The sequence below is a fragment of the Thamnophis elegans genome, chromosome 2 (genome assembly GCF_009769535.1).
Source record: "Thamnophis elegans isolate rThaEle1 chromosome 2, rThaEle1.pri, whole genome shotgun sequence".
Lineage (NCBI taxonomy): Eukaryota > Metazoa > Chordata > Lepidosauria > Squamata > Colubridae > Thamnophis > Thamnophis elegans.
The window spans coordinates 54,174,848-54,200,537 of record NC_045542.1 but is presented as its reverse complement, the minus strand read 5'-3'; the positions used below and the strand labels follow the sequence as shown (position 1 = coordinate 54,200,537).

Below are 25,690 nucleotides of genomic sequence, written 5' to 3'. Positions count from 1 at the left end.
GAAGAAAGCCATTCAGTTGCTTTAAAAACTGGACATAATTCTGGCTTTTCTCTGTTGCTAAGAGAATCATATTTTGGGGGCACCTTTAGTGCTTCATCACAGATACATGCATCCTTTGGGTGACCGGAGGCTGCATAGAGTATGGTGAAGATGTGTCCAAAATAGGTAGAAGCATGTAGTGTACTTGAGCATGGGTGGGATTTTGTCTTTATTTTGTATTTAAATTGAAATTGGTGAGAATTGTTGCAGGGCTTTTAGAGTACAAACAAAGACAGTAGTTTCTGTTTAAAAATCAGACATTAAAGTAGGCAAGATTTTAGACAATATTACATAAAAACCAGAGAAGTTGTGACTGATGACCATTTCACAAGAATTTTCCCACTTTGAAAATTTCATTTATTATTTATTTTATTTACTCTCTGGCCCACAGTCCGGCAGAGTCCTTGGTCGCTGCTTGGAATATAGCAGCAGCGGAGGCTCTAAACCGGATTGCACCTTTACGGCCTCTCCGTGGCAGTGGATCCAGGAGGGCTCCTTGGTTCACCGAGGAACTCCAGGAGATGAAGTGCCAAAAGAGACATCTAGAGCGACACTGGAGGGCTAGTAACTCCGAATCCGACCGAACACAATTAAGCAATAGCAATAGCAATAGCAGTAGACTTATATACCGCTTCATAGGGCTTTCAGCCCTCTCTAAGCGGTTTACAGAGAGTCAGCATATTGCCCCCAACAATCTGGGTCCTCATTTTACCCACCTCGGAAGGATGGAAGGCTGAGTCAACCCTGAGCCGGTGAGATTTGAACCGCTGAACTGCTGATCTAGCAGTAGCCTGCAGTGCTGCATTTAACCACTGCGCCACCTTGGCTCATAAGAGCCTTTATTAGGACTTATCTAGTGGCGATATGGGCGGCAAAATGTGCGCATTTTTCCGCTCTTATTGCATCCGCAGAATCTCGCCCAGCCACCCTGTTTAGGATAGCGTGCTCCCTCTTGAAAGGGAGGGATGCGGACGAACCCTTACAGGGTAGAGCTGAGGAATTTGTTCAGTTTCTGTCAAATAAAATCGCTCGGATCCGGACAGACCTGGACTCCACTTGGAGGGTACCAGCCGAGGCGCCGGGGGAAGGTCCTGATTGGGTTTTATGGAGCGAGTTTCAACTTGTCGCTCCTGAGGAAGTGGACAAGGCCATGGGAGCGGTGAGTGCCTCCACCTGTTTACTGGACCCGTCTCCCTCCTGGCTGGTCTCAACCAGCAGGGAGGTGACATGTGGCTGGCTCCAGAGGATTGTTAACACCTCTCTTCTGAAGGGATCCTTCCCGCACCCTCTAAAGGATGCGGTGGTGAGACCCCTCCTTAAGAAACCATCCCAGGATCCAGCCATTTTAAACAACTATCGCCCAGTCTCCAACCTCCCGTTTGTAGGGAAGGTTGTTGAGAAGGTGGTGGCCTTTCAGCTCCGGCGGACCTTGGATGAAGCAGATTATCTGGATCCCTTTCAGTCGGGTTTCAGGCCTGGTTACGGCACAGAAATTGCTTTGGTCGTGCTGATCGATGATCTCTGGTGGGCCAGGGATAGAGGACATTCCTCTATCCTAATGCTCCTTGACCTCTCAACGGCCTTCGATACCATCGACCATGGTATCCTTCTGCGACGGTTACGGGAGGTGGGAGTTGGAGGCACCATCTTAAGGTGGTTCTCCTCCTACCTCTCGGACAGGTCGCAGTCGGTGTTGGTTGGGGGACAGAGATCGACCCCTTGGCCCCTCAAATATGGGGTGCCACAGGGTTTGGTCCTGTCTCCCCTCCTGTTCAATATCTACATGAAGCTGCTGGGTGAGATCATACGCTGGCACAGCTGGTCCAGAACGCAGCCGTGCGAGCTGCACTGGCTCCCCATTGGTTTCCGGACAGGCTTCAATGTCCTAGTCATTACTTTTAAAGCCTTACATGGTTTAGGACCTGGCTACCTGAGAGACCGCCTCCTGCCACTTACCTCCCAACAAGCAACAAGATTGCACAGGTTGGGCCTCCTCCGGGTGCCGTCAACCGGACAATGCCGGCTGGCGGACCCCCGGGGGAGGGCCTTCTCTGTTGCTGCGCCGGCCCTGTGGAACGATCTCCCCGTAGAGATCCAGACCCTTACCACTCTCCCGGCCTTCCATAAAGCCGTCAAGACCTGGCTGTTCCGGCAGGCCTGGGGCTGTTGATTGATATCCAGCCCCGCTTAGATGGAATGGATGAAGTGGCATTTTAATGTTGTATTTTCTATTTTTAAATTTTAAATGTTTCTTTGTCTTGTTGTGAGCCGCCCAGAGTCCCAATGGGAGTGGGCAGCATACAAATTTTAAATTCCAATTCCAAATTACTTTTTTCTAATATATTATTAAAGATCAGTTAAATCAATTAAATTTTAATGTACTTTTTGTAAATATTTTTGTAAATATGTAACTAAAAGTCTATTAGGGGAGCCGCAATTCTTGGATTGCTAGCCCTTGCATTATATTTTCATGTATTTCCTATTTTAAAATAGTGGGTAATTTTGCACTGAATTTGGATAGCATAGTGAGAATTGTTTAATTTTATTCATTCATTTATATCCTACATTTCTTATTTTTATAAATAACTTGAGGCAGTGAACATACGTAATACTCCTTTCTCCTCCTATTTTTCCCACAACAACTGACCTGTGACATGGGTTGAGCTGAGAAAGTAACTGGTCCAAAGCCACACAGCTGGCTTTCGTGCCTAATGGGGGATTAGAATTTACAGTCTTCTGATTTTTAGCCTGGTACCTTAACCCATAGACCAAACACAGATCTCAACTCAAGGATAAGAAGAATTGGGTTTCTTCACATGTGAGACTGCAATTTTAAATTATTTCTGTTTCTAAGCACTTTCTTGAGTCTTTTCTATGTGACTAGAATATTATCTAGTAATATTTATCCAAAATTTACTTGTACAGATCAAAAGATGAAGATACTGTATATGATAAGTTTAGCAGATCTCTACTTTAATCACTTAAAGATAAATTACCATAATTGCCACATACATTGAAGGATTATTGTTATTAATCCTAATCCTGTCAATTAACCTAAGTAATTTGGTTTAAAAAATTTTAAACTATTTAAATACATTGATTTTTTTTTAGTTCAAAATTCTTAGTTAAGTTTTAGCATGCAATATTTCCTATGGTCATTTCAAATGTGCTGTTTCTGTTTAATCTCTTTAAGTTCCATCTTTTTTTATATCTTTAGGGCAGAGAAGCTGAAAATGATAACTTTGTTCTTCCAGGTAAATATTATTTCACATATCAGTTTTGGATAAAGTTTGCATGGGTGTTTTTGAAGAGTTGACAGTAGTAAAAGCCTGTATATAGTTTAGCCTGTAAGAGAGAGGGATTCAATTACAGCAGCAATGGGTGCTACATTGGAAGGTCTGAAGGATCAGATGAGGATAGTGCGTCCAGGAAAATATCCTGTCTATGGAGATGCATAATCAGTCAATCAATACTTTAGCCTAGGCATAAACCCTATTATGAGTATTGGCAACGTGTGGCTCCCGAGCTGCATTTCATCCCACTGCTGTGGCTCACTGTCAGCTGGCTGGCCCTGCCCCTCATCCTCCCTTCCCAGTCACTCCTCGTATGGCTTGTGAAGGAAAGGGTGACAGTGGGATGGAGACCTGCTCCATATTCCAGGTCATATTCCATATTCCAGGAGACCGGGAGAGAAGCGCTCCTGTACTTGCCTCTCATCTTACGAGTGCTTCTTCCAATGCTACTTGGTGCTAGGCACACCACAGTCGCTTGGGGAGACACGCAATTTGATCTCTGCCCTGAGACGCTGGCCCGGGTTGGCTGCAGCCAATTTTCTGCATCTTAATGGGCTCCAGGAGGAGGAAGGGATGTTGTCTCCCCCATTGTGAAGCACATTAAAATTAAGTGTGCTGCGCAAGGCACTGCAAGAGCAGTGGGCAGACCAGATTTTGTACCTCCCAATGTTTTCTTTTCTGTGGGAAATGGGTCCAAATGGCTCTTTGAGTGTTTAAGGTTGCAGATCCCTGCCCTAGTATGAGGGCTAGTTTGATAGAAATAAAAACAAATAACCTTAAACTAGATGGTAGTTTAGAGTAATGAAGAAGAGGTGGGAACTATTCATCTTGCTCAAAAGTGATGCTTCCAGTCACATAGATAGAAGAAAAAGGTGCAAAAATTTGAACTTTGATTTCATTATAAAAGGAGCTTTCATTTTATACGTAATAGTTGCTGGAATCCTTCTTAGTTTTTCTGTTTACTGTAGGCCTGCAACATTTCTAGATTTAATATTTACTACCAGAAGATTGTTTAATGGATATTAGAATGTAATTTGCTCTTTGTATATGACATTAATGACCCCAGGATTCCATGTTGGACTGATTTACAGATACCTTATTTTTTGGATTATAAGAAGCACCTGACTATAAGCGACACCTAAATTTAAAAAGAGGGAAACAACAACAACAACAAAAGGTTTTTGGCTTCTATGCGCCTCATTTTCGGCCCTTTTAGGGGGGCTTTTTTCGGCCCTTTTTCAAAGCTTTTCTCAGCCTGTTTTTGAGGCTTTTCTTGGCCCATTTTTGAGGCTTTTTCTGTCCCGTTTTTGAGGCTTTTTGTGACCTGTTTTTGAGGCTTTTCTTGATCTGTTTCCGAGGTTTTTTCAGTCCTTCTTTTGAGGCCGTTTTTTTAAAAAAGAAAACAGGTCAAAAAAATTCTCAAAAATGGGCTGAAAAAAAGCCCCCCAAACGGACCAAAAAAGGTCCAAAAGCGGGGGGTGCGGAGGCCAAAAGATGGCCGGTGGGTGGCAGGGGCATTGGTAGTATTTAATCTATAAGACACACAGACATTTTTACCTCCTTTTGGGAGACAAAGAAAGTGTGTCTCATAGTCCGAAAAATACAGTAATATAATTGCCTATGAAGACCTCCTTGCTAAAACATTTGGGTTTAAGTCCACCACCGACAAAAATAGACTTTCACTAGAAGTTTGCTTTGCTCAGTGCCAGATACCATTCTGGAAATCTGTGATAAATACAGATGTTTGATTAATAATAGGGTTTGGGTATCATATAAATGTGTTTTAGAGCTATCTCATCATGGGTAAAATGAAGTACAAGACAACACAATTGATTCTGTAACTTAAGTGACACTTAATGACATGAAGAAAAAATAAATAAACTCTGTCTTTCCTTTAATTGGCCTCAGCAGAATGGCTTTTATGCTATTGAAAAATTAAGAGATAACCAAAAACATGTAAGCAAATTGAAGCATAATAAATAGTGGGTAAATGTCAGTAAAATGATACATTTTCGTTATGATCTACCCCAAAAGTGAAATAACTGGCAGATTTCCAAATTGCTAATAAGATAGATCCTCCTCACATGCATCAACCAACTGGATGTAAGCAAGAAACACCCAGAGCCATAGAGAGTCACATGAATTCCTCGAGTGTAAGAATAGTATATGCTGGGAAAGGAAGTTTAAAAAATCTAGACATGGGTTGGTGAAGTAACAAAACACATTTACAGAAACAGTTCTGTTCTGCAGTCTGATACAGTTACAGTTCCCATCTACGAAACGTTTGAGAACATATTAGAATTTATTAACTAAGCTTGTGTATTTGCTCCTTTTGGTAGATAGTGATTGTCCCTTGAAGGATGCAGCCAGTAGGAAAATTGCTAGAATTACAGTAAAGGTAAGTGAAAGTATTTTTCAAGACAGGTTATTTTAATACAGTTTACTTATTATTCGTTGTCAACTGGTTAAGTTGTGATATTCAAATTGAAGACTAACTGAAGAAAAATATAGCACAGATATGTTTCCTAGGTAAAGTCAAGATCAATCAAAATTTAGGTGGAGCCACCCTTTCAGTGCAACTCTGTGTCTTTGCAGCACTCTCTGAGCACTTTACAAATGTCAGCATATTGCCCCCAACAATCTGGGTCATTTTACCACCCTCAGAAGGATAGAAGGCTGAGTCAACCTTGAGCTGGTCAGGATTGAACTGCTGGCAGTGGGCAGAGTCACCTTGAATTACTGCATTCTATCCGCTGCGCCACCAGATGCTCTCATGCATGGAATTTTGAAAGCAAGAGAGAGACCTTTTAATATCAGATGTGCTTAATAATGTAGAAAGGTTTCTAAAAGTTCTTTTGGATTACTTTACAATACAATACAATAGCAGAGTTGGAAGGGACCTTGGAGGTCTTCTAGTCCAATCCCCTGCCTAGGCAGGAAACCCTATACCGTTTCAGATAAATGGCTATCCAACATCTTCTTAAAGACTTCCAGTGTTGGGGCATTCACAACTTCTGGAAGCAAGCTGTTCCACTGATTAATTGTTCTAACTGTCAGGAAATTTCTCCAGTTCTAAGTTGCGTCTCTCCTTGATTAGTTTCCACCCATTGCTTCTTGTTCTACCCTCAGGTGCCTTGGAGAATAGTTTGACTCCCTCTTCTTTGTGGCAACCCCTGAGATATTGGAACACTGCTATCATGTCTCCCCTAGTCCTTCTTTTCATCAAACTAGACATACCCAGTTCCTGCAACCGTTCTTCATATGTTTTAGTCTCCAGTCCCCTAATCATCCTTGTTGCTCTTCTCTGCACTCTTTCTAGAGTCTCCACATCTTTTCTACATCGTGGCGACCAAAACTGAATGCAGTATTCCAAGTGTGGCCTTACCAAGGCATTATAAAGTGGTATTAACACTGCACGTGATCTTGATTCTGTCCCTCTGTTTATGTAGCCTTGAACTGTGTTGGCTTTTTTGGCAGCTGCTGCACACTGCTGGCTCATATTTAAATGGTTGTCCATTAGGACTCCAAGATCCCTCTCACAGTTACTACTATTGAACAAGGTACCACCTATACTGTACCTGTGCATTTTGTTTTTCTTGCCTAAATATAGAACCTTACTTTTTTTCACCATTGAATTTCATTTTATTAGATAGTGCCCAATGTTCAAGTTTGTCAAGATCCTTCAGTATCTTAAGCCTGTCTTCTGGAGTGTTGGCTATTCCTGCCATCTTGGTGTCATCTGCAAATTTGATGAGTTCCCCATTTATTCCCTCATCCAAATAATTGATGAAGATGTTGAAGAGTACTGGGCCTAAAACAGAGCCTTGGGGTACTCCATTGCATACTTCCCTCCATGTAGATGCAGTTCCATTGAGGACTACACGTTGAGTGTGGTTGGTCAGCCAGTTACGAATCCATCTGGTGGTGATGCTGTCCAACCCACATTCTTCTACTTTATTTAGTAGTAGGTTATGGTCTACCTTATCAAATGCCTTACTGAAGTCCAAGTAAACTATATCAGTGGCATTCCTCTGGTTCACTAATTTTGTCACTTTGTCAAAAAATGCAATAAGATTACTCTGGCATAATCTGTTTTTGACAAACCCATGTTGGCTTTTGGCTATTACTTTGTTTACTTCTAAGTGTTCGCTAATTTGTTGCTTGATTATCTTTTCCAGAATCTTTCCTGGTATTGAGGTCAGGCTGATAGGACTATAGTTTCCTGAACCTATTTTTTTCCCCTTTTTGAAGATGGGAAACACATCAGCTCTTTTCCAGTCCTCTGGCAGTTCCCTGGTGCTCAAGGATCTCTGAAAGATATAGTTCAGTGGTTCTGAGATCTCATCTGCCAATTCCTTCAGCACTCTGGGGTGTAACCCAGAGTCCTGGTGATTTGAACTCGTCTAGGGTAGACAGGTGCTCACTTACCGTTTTCTTCCCTATTTCAATTTGTGTTCCTAATCTGATTTTTGTGGTGCTGTTTTTGATAGGTTGGACTGTTTTATCCCTTTGTATAAAGACAGATGCAAAAAATGAGTTAAATAGTTCTGCTTTCTCCCTGTTGCTTGTCACCTTCTTGCCACTTTCTCCCAGCAATGGACCAATTGTTTCCTTAACCTTTTTCTTGTTTTTAACATGTTGGAAGAAGCTTTTTTGTTATTTTTTACTTTTGTGGTAAGCCTTTCTTCATTGTGAGCCTTAGCTTTCCTTACTTCATCTTTACAGGCTCGGGCTATTTGCTGATATTCTGCCTTAGTTATGTCCCCCTCTTTCCACTTTTTATACTTAACTTTTTTGTCTTTCAATTTGTCAGAGAGTTCTTTATGCAGCCATGCTGGTTTCTTTTGGGAGCTGTTATTTTTCTTCTTCATTGGTATTGTGCTAGACTGGACTTTTGTAATCTCATTTTTCAAAATTTTCTAAGCTTCTTGAGTTGTTTTCCCCTTGAGGATTCTCATCCATGGAATTCTTCCCAAGCTCTCTCTAAGTTTATTGAAATTAGCTCTCTTAAAATCCAAAACTCTAGTTTGACTTTGTTCTACTACTTGTATTTGCATAATGTTGAATTCCAATATTGCATGGTCACTTGCCCTCAGGGTTCCTGTGGCTTCAACACCTTCTATCATTTCCTCTATGTTAGTGAAAATTAAGTCTAATATGGCTGATCCCCTTGTTCCCTTCTCTACTTTTTTGGGAAACAAGTTGTCTGCTAGGTTCATTAGGAACCTGTTGGATATTCCACTTGGTGCAGAGTTTGTTTCCCAATTGTTAAAATCCCCCAATACTATTGTGGTGGGCTTCCTACATACCTTAGTTAGCTGACTAGCAAAAAGGTCATCTACTTCCTCTGTTTGGTTGGGTGGCCTGTAGTATAAACCTATGGCAATGTCATTCCCCCCCCCCCCAACCTTTAATATTGACCCAAATGCATTCAAGATAGTTCTCATCATTGTTGTGCTCTATTCAGATGTAGTTATTTCTTATATATAGTGCAACTCCACCTCCTTTTTTATTTGGTCTATTTCTTTTAAATAATTTAAATCTTTCTAGCTGTATGTTCCATTTGTGGGTTTCATCCCACTAAGTTTCTGTAATGGCAACTAGTATAAAACTTTGTTTTATACTAGTAGAGCAAATCTCCTTATTCAGTAAAAGAAAATGTGCTGTTCATTTGAATATTAAGAGCCGAGGTGGCGCAGTGGTTAAATGCAGCACTGCAGGCTACTTCAGCTGACTGCTAGATCAGCAGTTCAGCGATTCAAATCTCACCGGCTCAGGGTTGACTCAGCCTTCCATCCTTCCAAGGTGGGTAAAATGAGGACCCGGATTGTTGTTGGGGGCAATATGCTGACTCTGTAAACCGCTTAGAGAGGGCTGAAAGCCCTATGAAGCGGTATATAAGTCTACTGCTATTGCTATTGCTATTCATGTTGTGATGATTCAAATATCTTTCTTTCACTGCTTCTTCCACATCGAGAGCTAAAGAACCATATTAACTCTTAGCCCCAGCTTTCACGTAGTGCAGTTCAGTTCATTCTGAACTACTTGTCTCCAATATGATGTAACATTCACACACAGGTATTGATTTAAAAAACTTCTTAGCTGTTCAGCAGACCATGGTATAGAGTTCTTCAATCCTTATCATCCCAACTCTGTGAAACCTTTTTATTTATGCCCTAAAACATGTTTTAAAAAATCAGATAGTGATGATATTGCAATTTGTCATAAGTATCCTGATTTCGATGAATACACCAAACAATTATTGTATTGGGCTCACTCTTTCTTCATTTTAAGCCTGGAGTACTTTTTAAACAAGCTTAATAAGCAAAAAAAAAGTAGATCTGGGCTGTAATGTTGTAAGCCTAACTCCTGGAACAATTATTAGGGTAGCAGGACAGATATGGTCCTAGAAATTATCCTGCTGCACATACATCATTTGGCAAGGAACACACTTCCATATGTCCTCTTTTTATTTTAGGCTCGAGAACACTGCCTTAGGATGCTGGAAGAAGCATTGGTCACCAATCGGCAAGCAGCACCAGTCACAGATAGGTAGATCTAATCCAGTTTGGTGGAAGAGTCCCAGAGCTCCTTTTGAATCATTTTCCTCCCTGCCTCATTCAGACAAATTAAGGGCAAAGATGCAGACCAAATATAAGAGCTCTATACTACATAGAAGAACTACATAGAAGCACTACTAAGTATAAGAGTTTCGGCTCTTCCCTGTAGTTTCATCCAGCCTTTCCTTCATGGCCCTTGCAAGGGACATGAAATCTTTGGATAGGGAAGGAACTATAGGAAATTGAGCTTTTGCCTATGTAGGTCCTGCACCGATATTGGATTAGATGGAATTGAATCTAACTGTGTGTACTTATATCAGTTGGAAATTCCAATATGTTGATTTCCCAGATTTCCCATTAGTCTTAAAAGAGAGCTAAAGAAATAAATAACGTCTGTGGGGATGTTAATGGGGGGAGGGGTGTTGGTTCTATTTCTATTGCTATTTTTGTTCTAAAGTTGCCCTGGGATTTGTTTTTTCTTCTTGAAAGTCTATAAATGAGTAAACTTGCATACCACTGCCATATTTTGAACCATGGAAAAATTTGCACAAGTCACACAAAACGTCGTCATGCTCCCAAGTTAAAGCTCTAAATATGTACATTCTTAGGGATGGCTATGTTGGTTCTCCAGCAAATGCCATTGTTGGAATCCAATTATGCAGTTAACGTGGTTGTTCTTGTATTACTGGGTAAACTTTTTTCTTACCCGAATGTGATTATCTGAATGATCCAAGTATATTTGGATCTTTTCTTTTGTGATCTAAATACTGCAATTCCCTTTGTTTCCATCAGAGGTTAGCAATGTACTATAAAAATACACCATACTGCAAAAAGAAATAGGCAGGTTAGACCTATTTGTGTAATAAACTAGAAATATTGAAGGGAAAAGTATAACTTTGGGTTACTGTTTTTTGTCTCTTTATTTGGGGAAGAATAATCAATTGCCACCAGTATTTTTGCATTCAGGCAATAGTTTGGAACTGCCAACTGTCGCAATGTGGATTCTACAATGACACCTAAGAAAATATGGAGCATTTCCTTTGTATTTGGAGAAATGCCCTCGGCCACTGCTGCTCAAACTATGGGTCTGTTTTAGTTCAGGTCTTCTAGCATGTGCTGTAGAGATGGAATATGAAGCTTTCCGGACTAGTAAGATGGCAAACCTATACAAGGCATCAGTTCTAAAGAAGGTAATAAATAGTTGTGGAGATTAACATTGTGGGCCAGAATTCTCTCTGATAGCTAGATTTCTTGAAACATGTGGTCATAAAGAAAAAAAGGTGGTGTATTTATTGTTGACTTACTGTAAAGTGCTATTGCCATCCCTATCAGTATGTAGATTTTCAACAAAATGCAGATTCAGTAATAATCAGATTTGTAGCAGTTTTTAGATCAATCATTGCATCACACTTGAATATCTTCTCAAAAATGTACGCTTTGAAATAATCTGCAGTGTCTGTGTCAGCAGTACAGCTGTCCCGCCCTTCTTTAAAACTATATGATTGCAGCAACAGAATAAAACTTCACAAAGGATTAAAGGGGAAAAACCCTACTTCTTCTATAAATGTTGGCAGAGCCTTCTAGTCAAATGAAAGTAGACAAGTGGCTTGGGACATCTAGAAAAATGCATTGGTCCAGCAGCTGAAAGTGTTGATCACTTTTGCATGGTTTGGAAGCTATTCTTTAACACTGAAATGGAGACTTGCACAACTCTTCCTGTGGCTCTATAAGAATCTGATGTGTAAATAAGTGTCAGTTTCAGGGGCAAAATCTTCCTTTCAGAGGTAGAGCAGGAATACCATTGACCAAAATTTAGTAACAATTGCGCACTCAACTTCTAGTGATCCTCTGTAATTTCCAGAATCTCACTTCATTTCAGATAAGTATAAATAAGTGGCTTGAAAGACAGGCACCTAAAGGTCTACTTCCTTCTCCTTGAAATTGCCTCACTCTCAGTGGGTGATGCTGTCCCAATTTGGATTGCCCTTTCTTGCCTTGATAGTTTGGCACTACAGTGGAATCTTAAGTACAACTTGAACTTAAATTTATCCCATTATTCATTGATCACAATTGTTTTTAAGATTTTGTTCTTTTATTTGTTAATTTCTCACATTTCTATATTTAAGTTTTGGACAGATATGCATTTAAAAGTGGGGTGTATCTACTTTGAATAAACCATAGTAAAGTAAGAACTTTATTTTTTGACAAAATAGAGTGGGGGGAGTCCATGCTATCTGTGCTCAAGACATTTGAATGAGAGTTCAGACAAGGGAGGAATAGTTTAAGGTTAATCCGGGTTAGATTGTTAAGAACCTGATCAGGAATCATGGTAATGCTAAATTAATTGCTTTATATAAGAAACGCCTAATTCCTCAGCATTTCCTTACATGGGTTTCCTGCTTGTTGCAACTACAGATAATTCTTGCTTAACATCCACTCATTCAGCAACCATTTGAATGTATGACAATGCTGAACAAGTGACAGTTATGATTGATGCTTGTACTCAGGTCAGCCACAGTATCCCACAATAACAGGATCACTATGTGCCATTCTTTCCTGGCTTCCTACAAGCAAAGTCAATGAGGAAGCCAGCAAGAGGTCACATCTAGTGGCCACAGGAAGTCCTCGCTTAAGACCCCCAGTGATTTGCTGAATAATGGCAACCAGAAGTGCCAAACATTCTGTCACAAAGCACTGCAGTGATATGACATTGTGCTTTATAACTCTGTCAGTTAGCAGTGGAAATTCAGATGCTGGTTATTATTTATACTAAATGAGGACTAGTATATTGAAACAAAAATGGTACAGTACCAGAGAAGAGTATCCTCTGACTAGTCCTTTTTACACTGTTCCTTTTTCAATAAAGGTCACCGAAATTAACAAAGCTTCCAAAAATGGGGAGTTGTATGCCATCCCGGACTTGGGAATTAGTGACTATCCCAAGATGAAAGGTGAATCAACTGCTACACATGATGAGGTCTTCTGTCAAGCATCTAAAGTGAATACTGTAAGTGCTACGGACCTTTTGTTGATAATTCATTATTGGATAGGTGGTTTTGCAACAGATTTTGTCTTATGCATAATTTTCTTGAGCTTTCAGAAATCTCTGTTATATTTGCCATATAGTCCCAAAAGCGCTTTTTCAAAAGGCAACTGGATTTTCTGGGTGTTGTTTTTTTTTGAAAATGCATCGCTTCTCATCCAAGAAAATTCTTCAGCTCTTTTGAAGCTTCTTAGATGAGAAGCAAAACATCTTCAAAGAAAAACATGAAAGTTCAGTTGCCTCTTGAAAAAGCACCTTTGTGACAACCATGACCCCGGATCACTGAGAATCTCTGTAGACACTTGCCATAGAGGAAAAATATCCATTCATATACTACTACAATTCTCTTTCTTGTAACCTTGAACTGGCCAAAATGGTACACCGTAGGGCAAAACTTTTTGAAACAAGATACCTCAAATAGGCTAACTTTTAGAATGCATCCAAAATCTGGGATCCGTGATTTCCATAGAACTGAAATTTGGCAAATTTTATATAATGCTTTATTATTGTAAAATTAACATCAAATAGTTTCTTGCATAATACAAATGTCATAAAACATTTCCAGGGCTTCCTGTTTGATTGTGCTCTACACTTTAACATGGGCTATTTTCAAGGCAGATACATATCTCTGAATGTATTCCAACTTTTCTAGTGAAGGCAGTACATTAATTCTATCGTTGAAGGCATTGAGAAATCTAATAAGGAAATAACTCTGCAAGGATGACACAAGGGTGTCACATGTTGTCCAGTTTATAACTATTAAAATTCTCCTGTTTTGTCTGTGTGTAACTTTAACTGGCCAAAATTATGCATCATATGGAACCATTTTTGAACAAAAGTATCCCAAATGAGATAACTTTACAGAATGCTTTCAAAATCAAAAACCCATGATTCCCCTGAAATTGAAATTTGGCATGGTTTCTAAAAATTTCATGACCTAATACAAAATATAAAACATTTCCTGATATTTGACAGTTCATCGTGGGCTATTTTCAAGGCAGATTCATCTCTGAATATTTCCCTGAATTTTTAAAAAATGTTTTCTGTGAAGGCAGTATATTAGAAGCTCTGTATACATTACAAATAAAAAATATCTCAAATGATTGTGCTTTTGATTTCAAATGTTCATAGGAAAATTCAAATTTTAGAAATTTAACTATTTTTCATCTCTTTCCCCAAGTTCAAACCCAAGAGAATGGGGATTGGATTTCAAAACAAGTCTGGCATGTTCCAGTCTGCTTCAGAGGTTCTATCTGTTAAGGAAGGAGATGACATTAATGTTGTAAAAGAAGAAATTGGCTCAGGCTGGAAGGAAGACAGTGGTTGTGGTCCCAAGCCTTTGGATATGGGTGACATTCTTGAGGATAAGGAGGAAACAACCAACAAAATATGCAAAAACGGTGCTGAATCCCCTGAAACAAAAGGACAGCATGACATTGCTGAGGCTGTCACCTCCTTGCTGGTTAGTCATGAAAAGAGAAAACCTACTAAGAAGCAGTTACTGTTAGCAGAAGCAGCTAGGAAAGAATCTCAGAACATCTCCAAATTCTTCTCCACTCCCAAAGCAGGATGTAAAGCCAAGGCTTCAGAAATTGATTTTGCAGAAGAGAAAATCAACTGTCTCAATGAATTGCCTCAGTTTTCCTCCCGAAGAGCGTGTGAAGAGAAAACTGAACCTCAGGAATACCTTGATACTGTTTTTAAAGAAGAACTAACAAGTTCATCTCCCCCAAAAGAGCAGGAATTGAAGAATATAGAAGATATGCCTTTGAGCAGTCAAAGATTAGAGAGAGAGTACTCGTACTCTGGATCACATTTTGAAAAGCTAAAGTGAGATATGTTTTTCTTTGCCTCTCAGTTATTATCTTTTTTGAAGTTAGGATAGACAATGGGCAGTTGAATAGAAGCAACGATTCAACTAGTTTCTGTAGTCAAATTTGAGATTGTAGTATATCAGGTTGGATGAAGCAATTGAAATTTAAGCATGTTGCTCATCCTGAGAGTTGACCCAGGTTGTATGAGTACAACTGAAAGTGAAAAAGCTAAATCTTAGCCTAGTATTTGGACTGAAATTGAGCAGAAGAGTAGGTCAGTATGTAGATATTGGAGATATAAGTGTAGGCTAATTTCAGGCATTTCCTCTGTCTCCACAAAGATGTTAACATTCTTACAAGATGTATTTGTTATACTTTTTTTCTTGAAGGGCTGAATCTTTGATTGAAGAAGATGTAACCAATGATTGTGAAAATCTTAACGGAAAAAGACTAGGATCAGCTGAGGTGAGTTATATTTTATTAAAATTGTCTGTCCATCCATCCATACACACACACACACACACACACACACACCACACACACACAGAGGGAGCATATTGAGGGATGGGTGTCATGCCTACATCTGCAGGAGAAGATGAGCTGGAACAAGAGCCAACAAGAGAGTGAGACAGCAGCTCCGTTGGCCTTGAGGAAACTGGGGAAGGGCAGAGTCAGTTTGGGCAAGGCTTTTCAGGATTAAAAAGGCTTGCAGACAGGGAGGAGCAGGAGAGACAGAGCTCAGGCAAAGAGCAAGGAGCACCCCCTCATGATCTTAGAGCATGAAGAGAAGAGAAAAGGCGAGAACAACTCAGACTGAGCTGGCTATGAGGGAGGAGAGTGCCCGTCCCCCTTCATAAGGCACACCTGGGGACTGAGATATAAGGAGGTGCTAGTGGGAGGGGCATTTGTTTGGAACAAGCATTGAATCTGGAGTCTTGTGTGCACTTGTCAACACCTGGAGATTACTGTTAGGCTAAAAACTGGCTTATTGGACTCCTGGCCCTGGTTACTGTTTGCTAACCTGGCTTACTGGATTGCTGGCCCTGGTTACTGTTTGGATAAACCTGGCTTACTGGACTACTCACAGCCAGAGGCTGCTGAAGGTGCATGTGAGAGTTTTGCTCCAGGACTTGTAGTAAATGGGACATTTGGGGGCAAAGTTGTATCAATAAAGAGGAGTTAGATCTGTTCTCTGTCTGTGTTGCTTTCATGCCACACTCCAGATCAGCCTGAGATTTGATGACAGGAATATAGGAATGAAGGAATAGGAAGTCACAAGTGAGATGATTTACGTTTGCCTGAACTAATTCCCAAATGACAGATAAAGGTGGCAATTTAATAAATTGATAAATACATGCTGCTTCATCCAAGAGAAGTCAGTTTCTTCTTTATAGAATTTGTCTCTAGTGCTAACCACCAAATGACAGTGACATTAATTAAGACTGGCTGACTTAACTAATTAAATGAATTGGCCATGCATCTGAAGTACATGACTGTGAATGGGGAAAGAGAGAAGAGAGACTGCATATATGTATACAGAAAATAAAATACAGCAGCCAGAAAAGTAATAAAAATAGCCATCAACACAAACAGGATTTTAAGTAGGTTGCTTCTAGAGTTTAATGCTAACAGTATATTGGTTTCATTGCATTGCATTTTATGATGCACAAATCAGTGTTAACATCACACTTGTGAACTGACATGCTTTTGGTTATTTTTGACTATTTCTTTTTAATGAGTAATTAATGTTCATTTATTTTTCTCGAACAAAATATATCCTCTTTTGATCATGTAAATAGCAGAAAGTGGTAATATGACATACCTTGCCTTAGAAGATATGTAGACAAAAAAGTCTTTGTTAGTGTTGCTTTTGTTTGCCCCAAATTAAAGCAAAGGATCAAACAGAGTAGAGGAAGAGATATGATTAATATTGAAGATTTTGTGCTTGTTAATTTGTGTTCCTGGATGTCCGTTTGATCCTTTGCTTCGGTCTATTAATGTGGATAGAAACCAGGCTTCAGAAAAGTCATGGTTATTTCCTTTGATGAGTGTATATCTTTGAGATGATGATGCATCTTCATTGAAAAATGTAGATAATAAATAAATATTCTGTTGCAGTGTTTTGCTGGGCCTGCCAAATTTCTATTTCCAGAAGTGTTCACTATCTCGGAGAGGTTTCCATTTGTACCTTTGGTTTATAAAAGTTATTTAACAAGATATTACTGAGTTATTCCTAAAAGAAACTAGAACTAAAAAAAAAGCTGTTACTTTTTTTGATAGTGACCTTTCTGATGAACTATATAATGAACCTTCGTATATCAGTAAGTGAAAATATAATATATTTACTCTTAGAATAAAAGAAACTGGTTTTGTGAACCTGCTTCCAGGTAATGAATTTTATATTGCTGCTTCTTGTATCCGTCAGTGGTACTGGGGATTGTTTTAGATCTGCCATTTGGTTTGGGCTGACCAATTAAACAAAGCAAATCTTGTCATAACTGTATAGAATTAGTGAAATACCCATTGTGATTATTGCCATTTTTATTTTTTGTTGTTTTCAACAAAATTTTGAGTAACATTAAAATGTGTTCTGCTTCACATTAGTATCTTAAATAATTAAAACTAAGCTAAAATGTTTTTAAAATTAAAGTGTTCTGACATTTCTTAGAGTGTTTTTTTAAGTGACAAGAAAATCCTTTCCAAACGATTAACATGCTTTTGGTTCATTTAAGATTAGCTTCATTGGGAGTGAGCTACATTGCTTTAGAAAGACTGGAGAAAGTAATGCTGTGGTAACTACAATAGATACTCTGTAGTGGGATATGTGTGTCAGTAAAATTCTCTTGCAGTTCCATTTTGAGCTTACAGTATAAGAGCAATGATTTCTTTTAATGTGAGTTCATCACAGCTACCTCCCTGCCAAGTTTATGAATCCATGAAATAATTTGCCTTCTTTGCCCTCTGTGACTTTTGCACATCCATATAAGCAGGCACACAAAAAAGGTACTTATTAGGTTCTAGAGTTGTGAGTTGTTATGGAGAGACACCTTGTTCCATGTAGGAATAAGTTGTTTGAGAAGAAGTGACTTCCTATTTTCTTTTACGACTGTAATAAGTACAAATGAAAATTCAACTTTTACTTTGTGATTATGGCATTACTTAACATTTTTATAACATTTTTTTGCACTTTTGGTTTTGTGTTTTCTCACCTTCTCCCCCCACCCTTTATTTTTAATACTGAATTAATTCTTGCTATTTTCCATCTTTTTTCTTTTAAACTTTAATAAAGATACAAAAAAGGAATAAGATGTTTTTTCTTCCGCTTCTTGAATTAAGAAACCGGATCATATTATCATCTCTTGACACGTGCAATGTTGAGGGTTTAAATTGTAAATCATATCAACAACAAATATGTGTTTCTTGTATTTCAGAAAGGTATCTTAGGTTTAGCCATGTAAAGTTGCTTTAAAGGATTTCTGTTTCTGCCTTTCCAGGACCTGGAGAGCCCTGCTGAAAAGAGGCTACGAATGATGAACATGTCCTCCATTTTGTCACAGTCAGAGGGAAAAGCTGGTAGACTGGCAAAAAAGAAAGTCACTTTTGACCCAAAGTTATCACAGGATGATAAAGAAGGGAACACGAGAGCCGTTAAGCCACCTTCAAAAACATTGTCGCTTAAGGAAACAGCAGATATTGTTGTAAAATATTTGACTCCTTTCTACAAAAATGGGAAATTTGCATCTAAGGTGGGTTATGAACAATTTAATTCTCTCTTCCTCCTCCTCCTCCTCCTCCTCCTCCTCCTCCTCCTCCTCCTCCTCCTCCTCCTCCTCTGTTTGATTTATGTTTCCCTATCAACTAAAGCCACCATGGTGACACAAAAGTTAGGTATGAAATTAAATGCTGTTGCAGAAGATATCTAAGGAAATGCATGGGAAATAAAATTTCCATAGTCGTGTTATCTTAGTCCTTCTTACAGTGGGGATGGGACATAGCTGGACAGTGCTGAACAGAGCTAAGCTTGTTTTTTCCCCCATGCCACTGTATTCCAGTGAAATAAGCACAGTACTTTCAAACAACAATTGTGTAACTTACTTTATTTATGACCAGACAGCACTGTCCTTCATTTGTATTTTTTCTGTCTTTCCCTATTTCTTCCATCAATTTCTAACAAAACCCATTCAAGGGGGATAAGTTATAAAATAGCAGCATTGTTTCGGGGCAGGTAAGTAGTAATAAATAGGGACATACAAATTGTGACATCACACAAAATGTTCCACCCTAGAACAGAACATTTCATGTGGTCCCGAACTGACCTGATCTCAAAATGGGCTTCTGCAAATACTCCACAAGCAGTTTAACAAATTGGAACCCTCTTGAGTGTCTTCGTTGCGACGTCAGAACACTCTCATTCCGTAGTTGAACCGCCAACTTCAAGGTCAGAGCCATTCACCAGATAATGTTTTGCACATAGGTTAAGGCTAAGGTTTATTTCACTTGTATGCCGCCCTATTCCTGGAGGGACTCAGGGCGGCTAACAAACCAAGGGGAGGGAATACAAACAAAAGGAAGAGACAAACAAACAAACTACAGAGACAATTTAAAAGCAGTCAACAGCCACACAATTCGAGCGGGGATGGGAACTCATCAGCCCCAGGCCTGCCAGAACAGCCAGAAGGGAGGCGGTAACTATCGCCTGGATCCAGCCCCATGTCACCTCCCTGCTGTTCGCGACCAGCCAGGAGGGGCATGGGTCCAGCGCACACGTGGAGGCACTCACAGCTCCCATGGCCTTGTCCACTTCCTCAGGAATAACAAGTTGAAAATCAATCCAAAGATGTCGCTCAAGACCCTCCCCCGGTACCTCGGCTGGCTCTGCGCAATTGGAGTCCAGGTCCGTCCGAGGCCGAGCAACTTTATCCGCGAGAAATTGGACGAATTCCTCAGCTCTACCGGGTAAAGGATTGCCCGCATCCCTCCCATTAAGGAGGGAGCGGGTTATCCTGAACAAGGTGGCTTGGCGACAGCGGATGCAATCAGAGTGGCAATATATGTGTTTTTAGCAGTCCGAATTGCCAGAAGGTAAGCTCTGATGCAGGCTTTTAACAGTGCTCGGTCTGACTCGGATTTACTGGACCTCCAGCGGTGCTCTAGGCATCTCTTTTGGCGTTTCATCTCCCGGAGATCCTCAGTAAACCAAGGAGCCCTCCTGGATCCACTGCCTCGGATCGGCCGTAAAGGCGCAATCCAGTGGAGAGCCTCCGACGCTGCTGAGTTCCAAGCAGCAACTAAGGTCTCCGCCGGACTGTGGACGAGAGTATCAGGAACAACGCCAAGCACCGTCTGAAAGCCCTGAGGGTCCATAAGGCGCCTGGGGTGGAACCACCTAATCGGTTCCTCCTCCCTACAGTGGGGGATTGGCCTCCGAAAGTCAAGCCTCAGTAGGAAATGGTCCGACCATGACAGGGGCAAGATCTCACTACCCCTCAAACCAAGATCACAACTCCACTGCTCCGAGAGGAATACGAGGTCAAGCGTGTGACCTGCTGAGTGAGTCGGGCCCCGAATTACTTGGGTCAAGCCCATGGCTGTCATGGAAGCCATGAACTCCTGTGCTCCATCAGAGTGCTCGCCGAGCGAAGGCAAATTAAAGTTCCCCAGCACCATAAGCCTGGGAAACTCAACTGCCAGCTCGGCTACTGACATGAGGAGCGAGGGGAGAGCTGTTGTCACACTGTTGGGAGGCAGGTACTTGACCCACAAGGTCCAACTTCACCAGTAAGGACTCACACCTGACAAGCTCCGGAGCAGGGATCCTACAAAGAACTAAAGATTCCCGGATAACAATGGCCACTCCCCCCCCCTTCCCTGGGGTCGCGGCTGATGCAGCACCTGAAAACCCTCTGGACACATTTCAGTGAGGGGGGACTCCTCCCTCCGGGCCCAGCCAGGTTTCAGTAATACATGCCAGGTCTGCCCTCTCGTCTAAAATTAGGTCCCGGACGAGGGGAGCCTTGTGAACCACAAACCTGGCATTTAGCGACAACAGCCTGAGACCAGGGTCGTGACTACTCACGCCATCTGGCCTTGGAGTGGGACTAATAGGGCCGGTAGGAGGGATCTCTGTGACGTAGCGAACCCTCCTTCCCCGGTAATGGCTCGCCCTAAAGTCCCCGCCATATCTGCCCCTCCCTGTTATGACCCTAATGTTCCACATCATCACTTAGAAGTCAACTGTCTGGAAGCACCTTCTCGGTTGTAGTTTTCATTCTTTGAGGAATATGCATGTAAGTCAGCAGTTTATTGCTGTTCAGGACATTGATGTCTGCATGAGCCTCTCTTACATTCAGTCCAGCTGTTGTTCTAATCCCACTTACGGGTGATTGTGCATTTAATCAGAATGGTAACATCACTAGACCTACTTTGCTTTCTTACCAAGACAAAAATGTTGAATTCTAAACTTGCGACTCTACCACAAGGATAAAGAGCTGCAGTATACCCAGTAAAGGCCTCTGTGAGTTGGCATCAGCCCAGATTACTTCAGCACAATCTATTGGACACAGAATAACCTATTTATTGCTTGATTATTCATTTAAAATGTGCAAAATGCTGATATACCCAGTGATACCTTCCTTAGCACATACCAGACTCTATCTAGCATGGATCAAAGCAAAGCACCAACATCAAGCATCACTTTTATTTCCAGTAATGCTTCTGGGGTCTAGTATAATTCTTAAAAAATAAAAACGGCAAGTAACTTAACCCTGTGCTTTGTAGATATGCCTACCTAACTCCTCAGGAAAAAAAGGCAAAGATGAATCGAGTGGTGGAAAACATTGTGAAAGTTTTGAGTGGTTGGCAGGGAGCAATTTCCCAATGTGTCTTCTGGCTACTTCATTAAGGGGAGTCATTGTGTAGGACATATTCTCAAAATTAAAAAATCCAAATCCCCCTTAGGCCCCTGGATCTAATACTATTATACCCTTATATTGGTACTTATAATATAAGCATCTAATTCAGGCCTTGGCATGGTCCCTGGGCCACATTCAGCTTTTGGCTGTCCCTGTCCAGCCCACATAAGGGCAGTTGGAACTTAGAAATCAAATGTAAATAAACATGCCGCAGGGGGGCAGGAGACAAAGGCAAGTCGGGCCGGCTCTGTGCAGTTGCCATGCGCTCGTTCCTTCAGTAGGAGCTGCAGGGGGTGGGGGTTGAGGAGAGATAGCACTTTTCTGCTCCTGCATAGCACTCCCTCATAAATCCAAAGCGATAAGATGATGGAGTTTGAGGACATCAAATCAGTTCAGCTCTTCACAGTCCCAGTTTTTCATGTGGGCCCTTGGGAAAATTAATTGCCCATCCCTGATCTAGCAGAACTTAGATTTGATTTTAGTTTCACAGCCTTGACTGTCTAATTGTTTGCACTCGCACCGTCTATTTGAATCTCAGATAGCATGTTCCCTATTGTACGATAAGGAGAGCACCTTAATTACGAGGCTTCCCAGCTGGGCATCAATTATTTTGTCCTGCATAAAAGCACAAGAGTTAGATGTTAATGAGAAAATTGCATTCCACTATACTTATTCTGCTTTCTTATCTCTTACCTGGCAGGATTTGTTCAAGGGATTTGCCCGACACCTCTCTCATTTGTTGGCTGCAGACAAAAGTAGCTTCCGCAAAACAGGTGAGTTGCCAAATAAAGCATGGGATGAAGGAATGTCTTGTGCTTTGTCCCTCCTATTTTGCAAAATTATTGAGATCTCTAATACTCAACTCTTTTTTGGTATGAGGGGATAGGGTATAATGAAGTTTGGTTAGCATTTATGATGTGATGGAAATGTTTGAAAATGTGTTGCCAATAAAGTATAGGTATTGGAAATATATATGACTTTCAGTAAGTGGAGATAGTTTTCTGCACATTTTTCTTGCTCACCATTGGCTCACTCTCATTTTTTTGGTTTTTTGCCCCTCACATCATGGACATAAATTGTTTCAACTTCTACCCTCAAAATGACGCTATAGGGCCATGATGGCGAACCTATGGCACACGCTCTCTGTGAGCACACATGCCTTGACCAGCTGCTCTTCTGGCTTCTGGCGCACCAATCTTCGCAAGTGCCAAAGCACTGGAAAACTCCCCAGTTCTGTTGACCGTATTTTGCAAATACTGTTTGAGTCAATAGGCACAATTTGCATTTGGTAATTAATGAGAGGTGTGATAAATAAACTGTGATTGAGAATGTCATTATCTCAGGTGCCACTCTTTCTGTTTGCAGTGAAAGAAGAAGCGCAGAGGCTGATCAAGACATTTTTCAAAAGCCGAGACAAGTGTGAAAGCGAAACAGACTGGCAGGAGCTGGCCACTTTTGAAACGTGACTCACGAAAGGCCCTGCTTCACTTTGCTGGTTGTGACAGAGGACTGTCCCTCCATGTTTCACTATAGCTACGCTTTGTAACAATGCAATGGGGAAGAGGAGGGGAGAGGGCAGTTGGGAGATAGAGGCGCCAGGGTTAAAGATTAGATAGATTTTCTCTATCTGAAAAAAAGGCATGTTGCTGTCAGGTTTTGAGAGCAACCCACTTTCTTCCTTCTAGCAAGTATGAGTGAATTCAAATTTTATTATTTGGCTAGGCATATAATTATGTCTGGAGAGTCTCCAGTCTTTTAATACAGATTTTACTGGCAGCTACCTTAAATAGAAGAAATGCATTTGCCTCAGTCAGGATTTCTTTGCTGTGAGAGTAACATGTTAGAGAGTACTTTGGGAAAGACCAGTTAATTTATAATTGGAAGGAAACCTGGAAGGGTTATTTTAGCCAAAGCTCTTTAGATTTCTGTTCTTTTATGGTGTTGACATGTTTCTTTTATTCCAAAAGTGTTCCCTTGCATTTTTCCCTCAGTTGGTAATATAATAACAAATTAAATGCAGCAAATTAAGGGCATAGCAACCAGTACTAATTAAATACATGCAGTGCTTTGGTTTTTTTAAAGTGCTATTTAGAGAGGGACTTCCAATGTGGGCAACAGGAACTATTTTGATGCTTAGGTTTTCCTACATTATTTTGGTTCCCAATTCCTGCTTCAGTAACTCTGCTCCCCTATTAAGTTCTAAATGCACAATTAAGGAATCCTGTCTTCCTTCTGCATCATCTGTCAGTATTTGCAATGTGTACTTCGGGGACACCCTGCCAGCTACCCTGATAGCTGTTGGTGTAATTTTCCTTTATCTCCCACCAATATGACCAGAGTCTTTGTTGGCTGGGAACAATAGACGTTATGCCTTTAGACTGAGTTTGGTAGGAGAGTTCTGAAATGTTATTTTTAAGGAGAGAATTAATATTGTGTCTTGCTTCTGTTCCTAGTTGGCATGACTTTCTTTATCCAAGAGGGACTATTACCTACCTCTTATGGTTAGAAATGTCTAGTTAGGAGCAGATTTTTCTTTTCATAAAACCTCAGGAATAAAGGTCAATACCTCCCTTCCCAAAGATTCTGTTCTTCGATATTAATTGAATGGAAATGCCTGATATATTTAAGGAAAATTGCCATTGCAGTATCAGTGCACATTGCTCTAAAATTATGTAGTAGTAATATTTTACATTGCATTTTTATTTTTTGCATATGGAGTAAATTTTAGACCCTTGCAGATCATTATTCACAGACTTTTTCAATGGGTTCTTGCAAGGCTGTTACACAGATTATTTGTATGGTGAGGAGCTGTAATGTTTTGAGGGACCCCTGGCTTTGCCACATTATAAACATGGGTTTGATGTATTAAAACATGCTTTTAGGTAAATAATGTAAAATTAGCACTTTAAAATATAAAAAATGTGAGAAATGTATCAATTACTGTAGTAGTCTCCAATTCCCATCTTGAAGTTGAGTTGCTTCAAATAGTTTTGTTTTCAGGTAAGAAAATTTTTTTTACAGCTCACATTCTCTATAGAGAAATAAATGCACATTTGAAAGAGATGAGTTAATTCTTTTCATATGTCACATACATAAAAGCCATACTATTGTACTGTGCCTCCAATCTGGACCTAACTAGTAGCTCAGTATTATGGCAAAGTGACCCTACAGAGCTTATAAGGAAAATGCTGTTTTATTGATATTTAGAGAAACTGAATATATTTGGGGAGTCTTGATTAAAATTGTAGTTTTTTTATCATTATGGTTTTTTTGACCTGTGCCTTAGATCTGTCCCTGCCACTGATCTTTCTGATGGTGAGAGCTGATAGATAAAAGCAGAATTGTGGAAGAGATCAACAAATTAGCTTTGCTGGAAAAAGAGGGTTGTAACTTTAAAGGTACATGGCAAGCTGCTAATAAAATTAATGTTAAAGATGTTACTCTAGTGGCTTTTATTTATTCAGAACAAAACTGTGTGTTTCTGGTAAAGTTAATTGGTGACTACCTAGCATAGTCTGTGAACTAGAATTTCCAAATGGGAACCATTCTGCATTCCATGTAAAGTGCACATAATTTGTTGTGGTCAACAGCTGAACTGATTTTTCTGACTGCAGTGTATCTTAAATGACACAAACACATTTTCCCCCCTTGCAACCCTGAGGGCCTACCAAATGTGCAGGGGGGGGCAGAATGAGTTGATTATTTGTTTATATCAAATGTTTACATAGAATAAAAGGCTAATCAAAAGAGAGAGAGAAAAGGAAACAAAGGAACAGAAAGAAAAAAGTATAAGAAATGAAAAAGAAAGATTTTGTAACATATACAAAATCAGTTTATCATGAATCTTTTCTCATTCATTATCCTCAACTCCCAATGAAAAGAATTCTAGTTTCAATTGGAGGCGGGGCTTGACGTCACAACGACACAACATGCAATATCTCTGTTCCTGAATGGTCCTTTTGGACCTAAACTGTTCTGAAGGAACAGTGATAGAGAAGAGCATGTCCTGCTGATCTCAGGGACATCGCAA

At 40.3% G+C, this 25,690-nt stretch overlaps 1 protein-coding gene across 5 annotated transcripts in view; it reads left to right on the top strand.

The window, feature by feature from the left end:
* The window catches only part of RECQL5 (RecQ like helicase 5), an 85,626-nt gene extending 60,526 nt beyond the window's left edge, over positions 1–25,100 (top strand). For 2 of the 5 annotated variants that reach the window (XM_032211655.1, XM_032211656.1), the window contains exons 11-20: positions 3,257–3,293; positions 5,672–5,730; positions 9,811–9,884; positions 10,989–11,082; positions 12,759–12,899; positions 14,116–14,765; positions 15,139–15,214; positions 18,244–18,495; positions 22,361–22,433; positions 23,026–25,100. In XM_032211655.1, the coding sequence (XP_032067546.1) occupies positions 3,257–3,293; positions 5,672–5,730; positions 9,811–9,884; positions 10,989–11,082; positions 12,759–12,899; positions 14,116–14,765; positions 15,139–15,214; positions 18,244–18,495; positions 22,361–22,433; positions 23,026–23,126 (1,557 nt within the window). In that variant the 3' untranslated portion in view covers positions 23,127–25,100. Of the gene's footprint in view, positions 1–3,256; positions 3,294–5,671; positions 5,731–9,810; positions 9,885–10,824; positions 11,083–12,758; positions 12,900–14,115; positions 14,766–15,138; positions 15,220–18,243; positions 18,496–22,360; positions 22,434–23,025 lie in introns of those variants that run through there. The other 3 variants (XM_032211657.1, XR_004254820.1, XM_032211658.1) reach the window with 3 other exon arrangements.
* Positions 25,101–25,690: the final 590 nt, after the last annotated feature.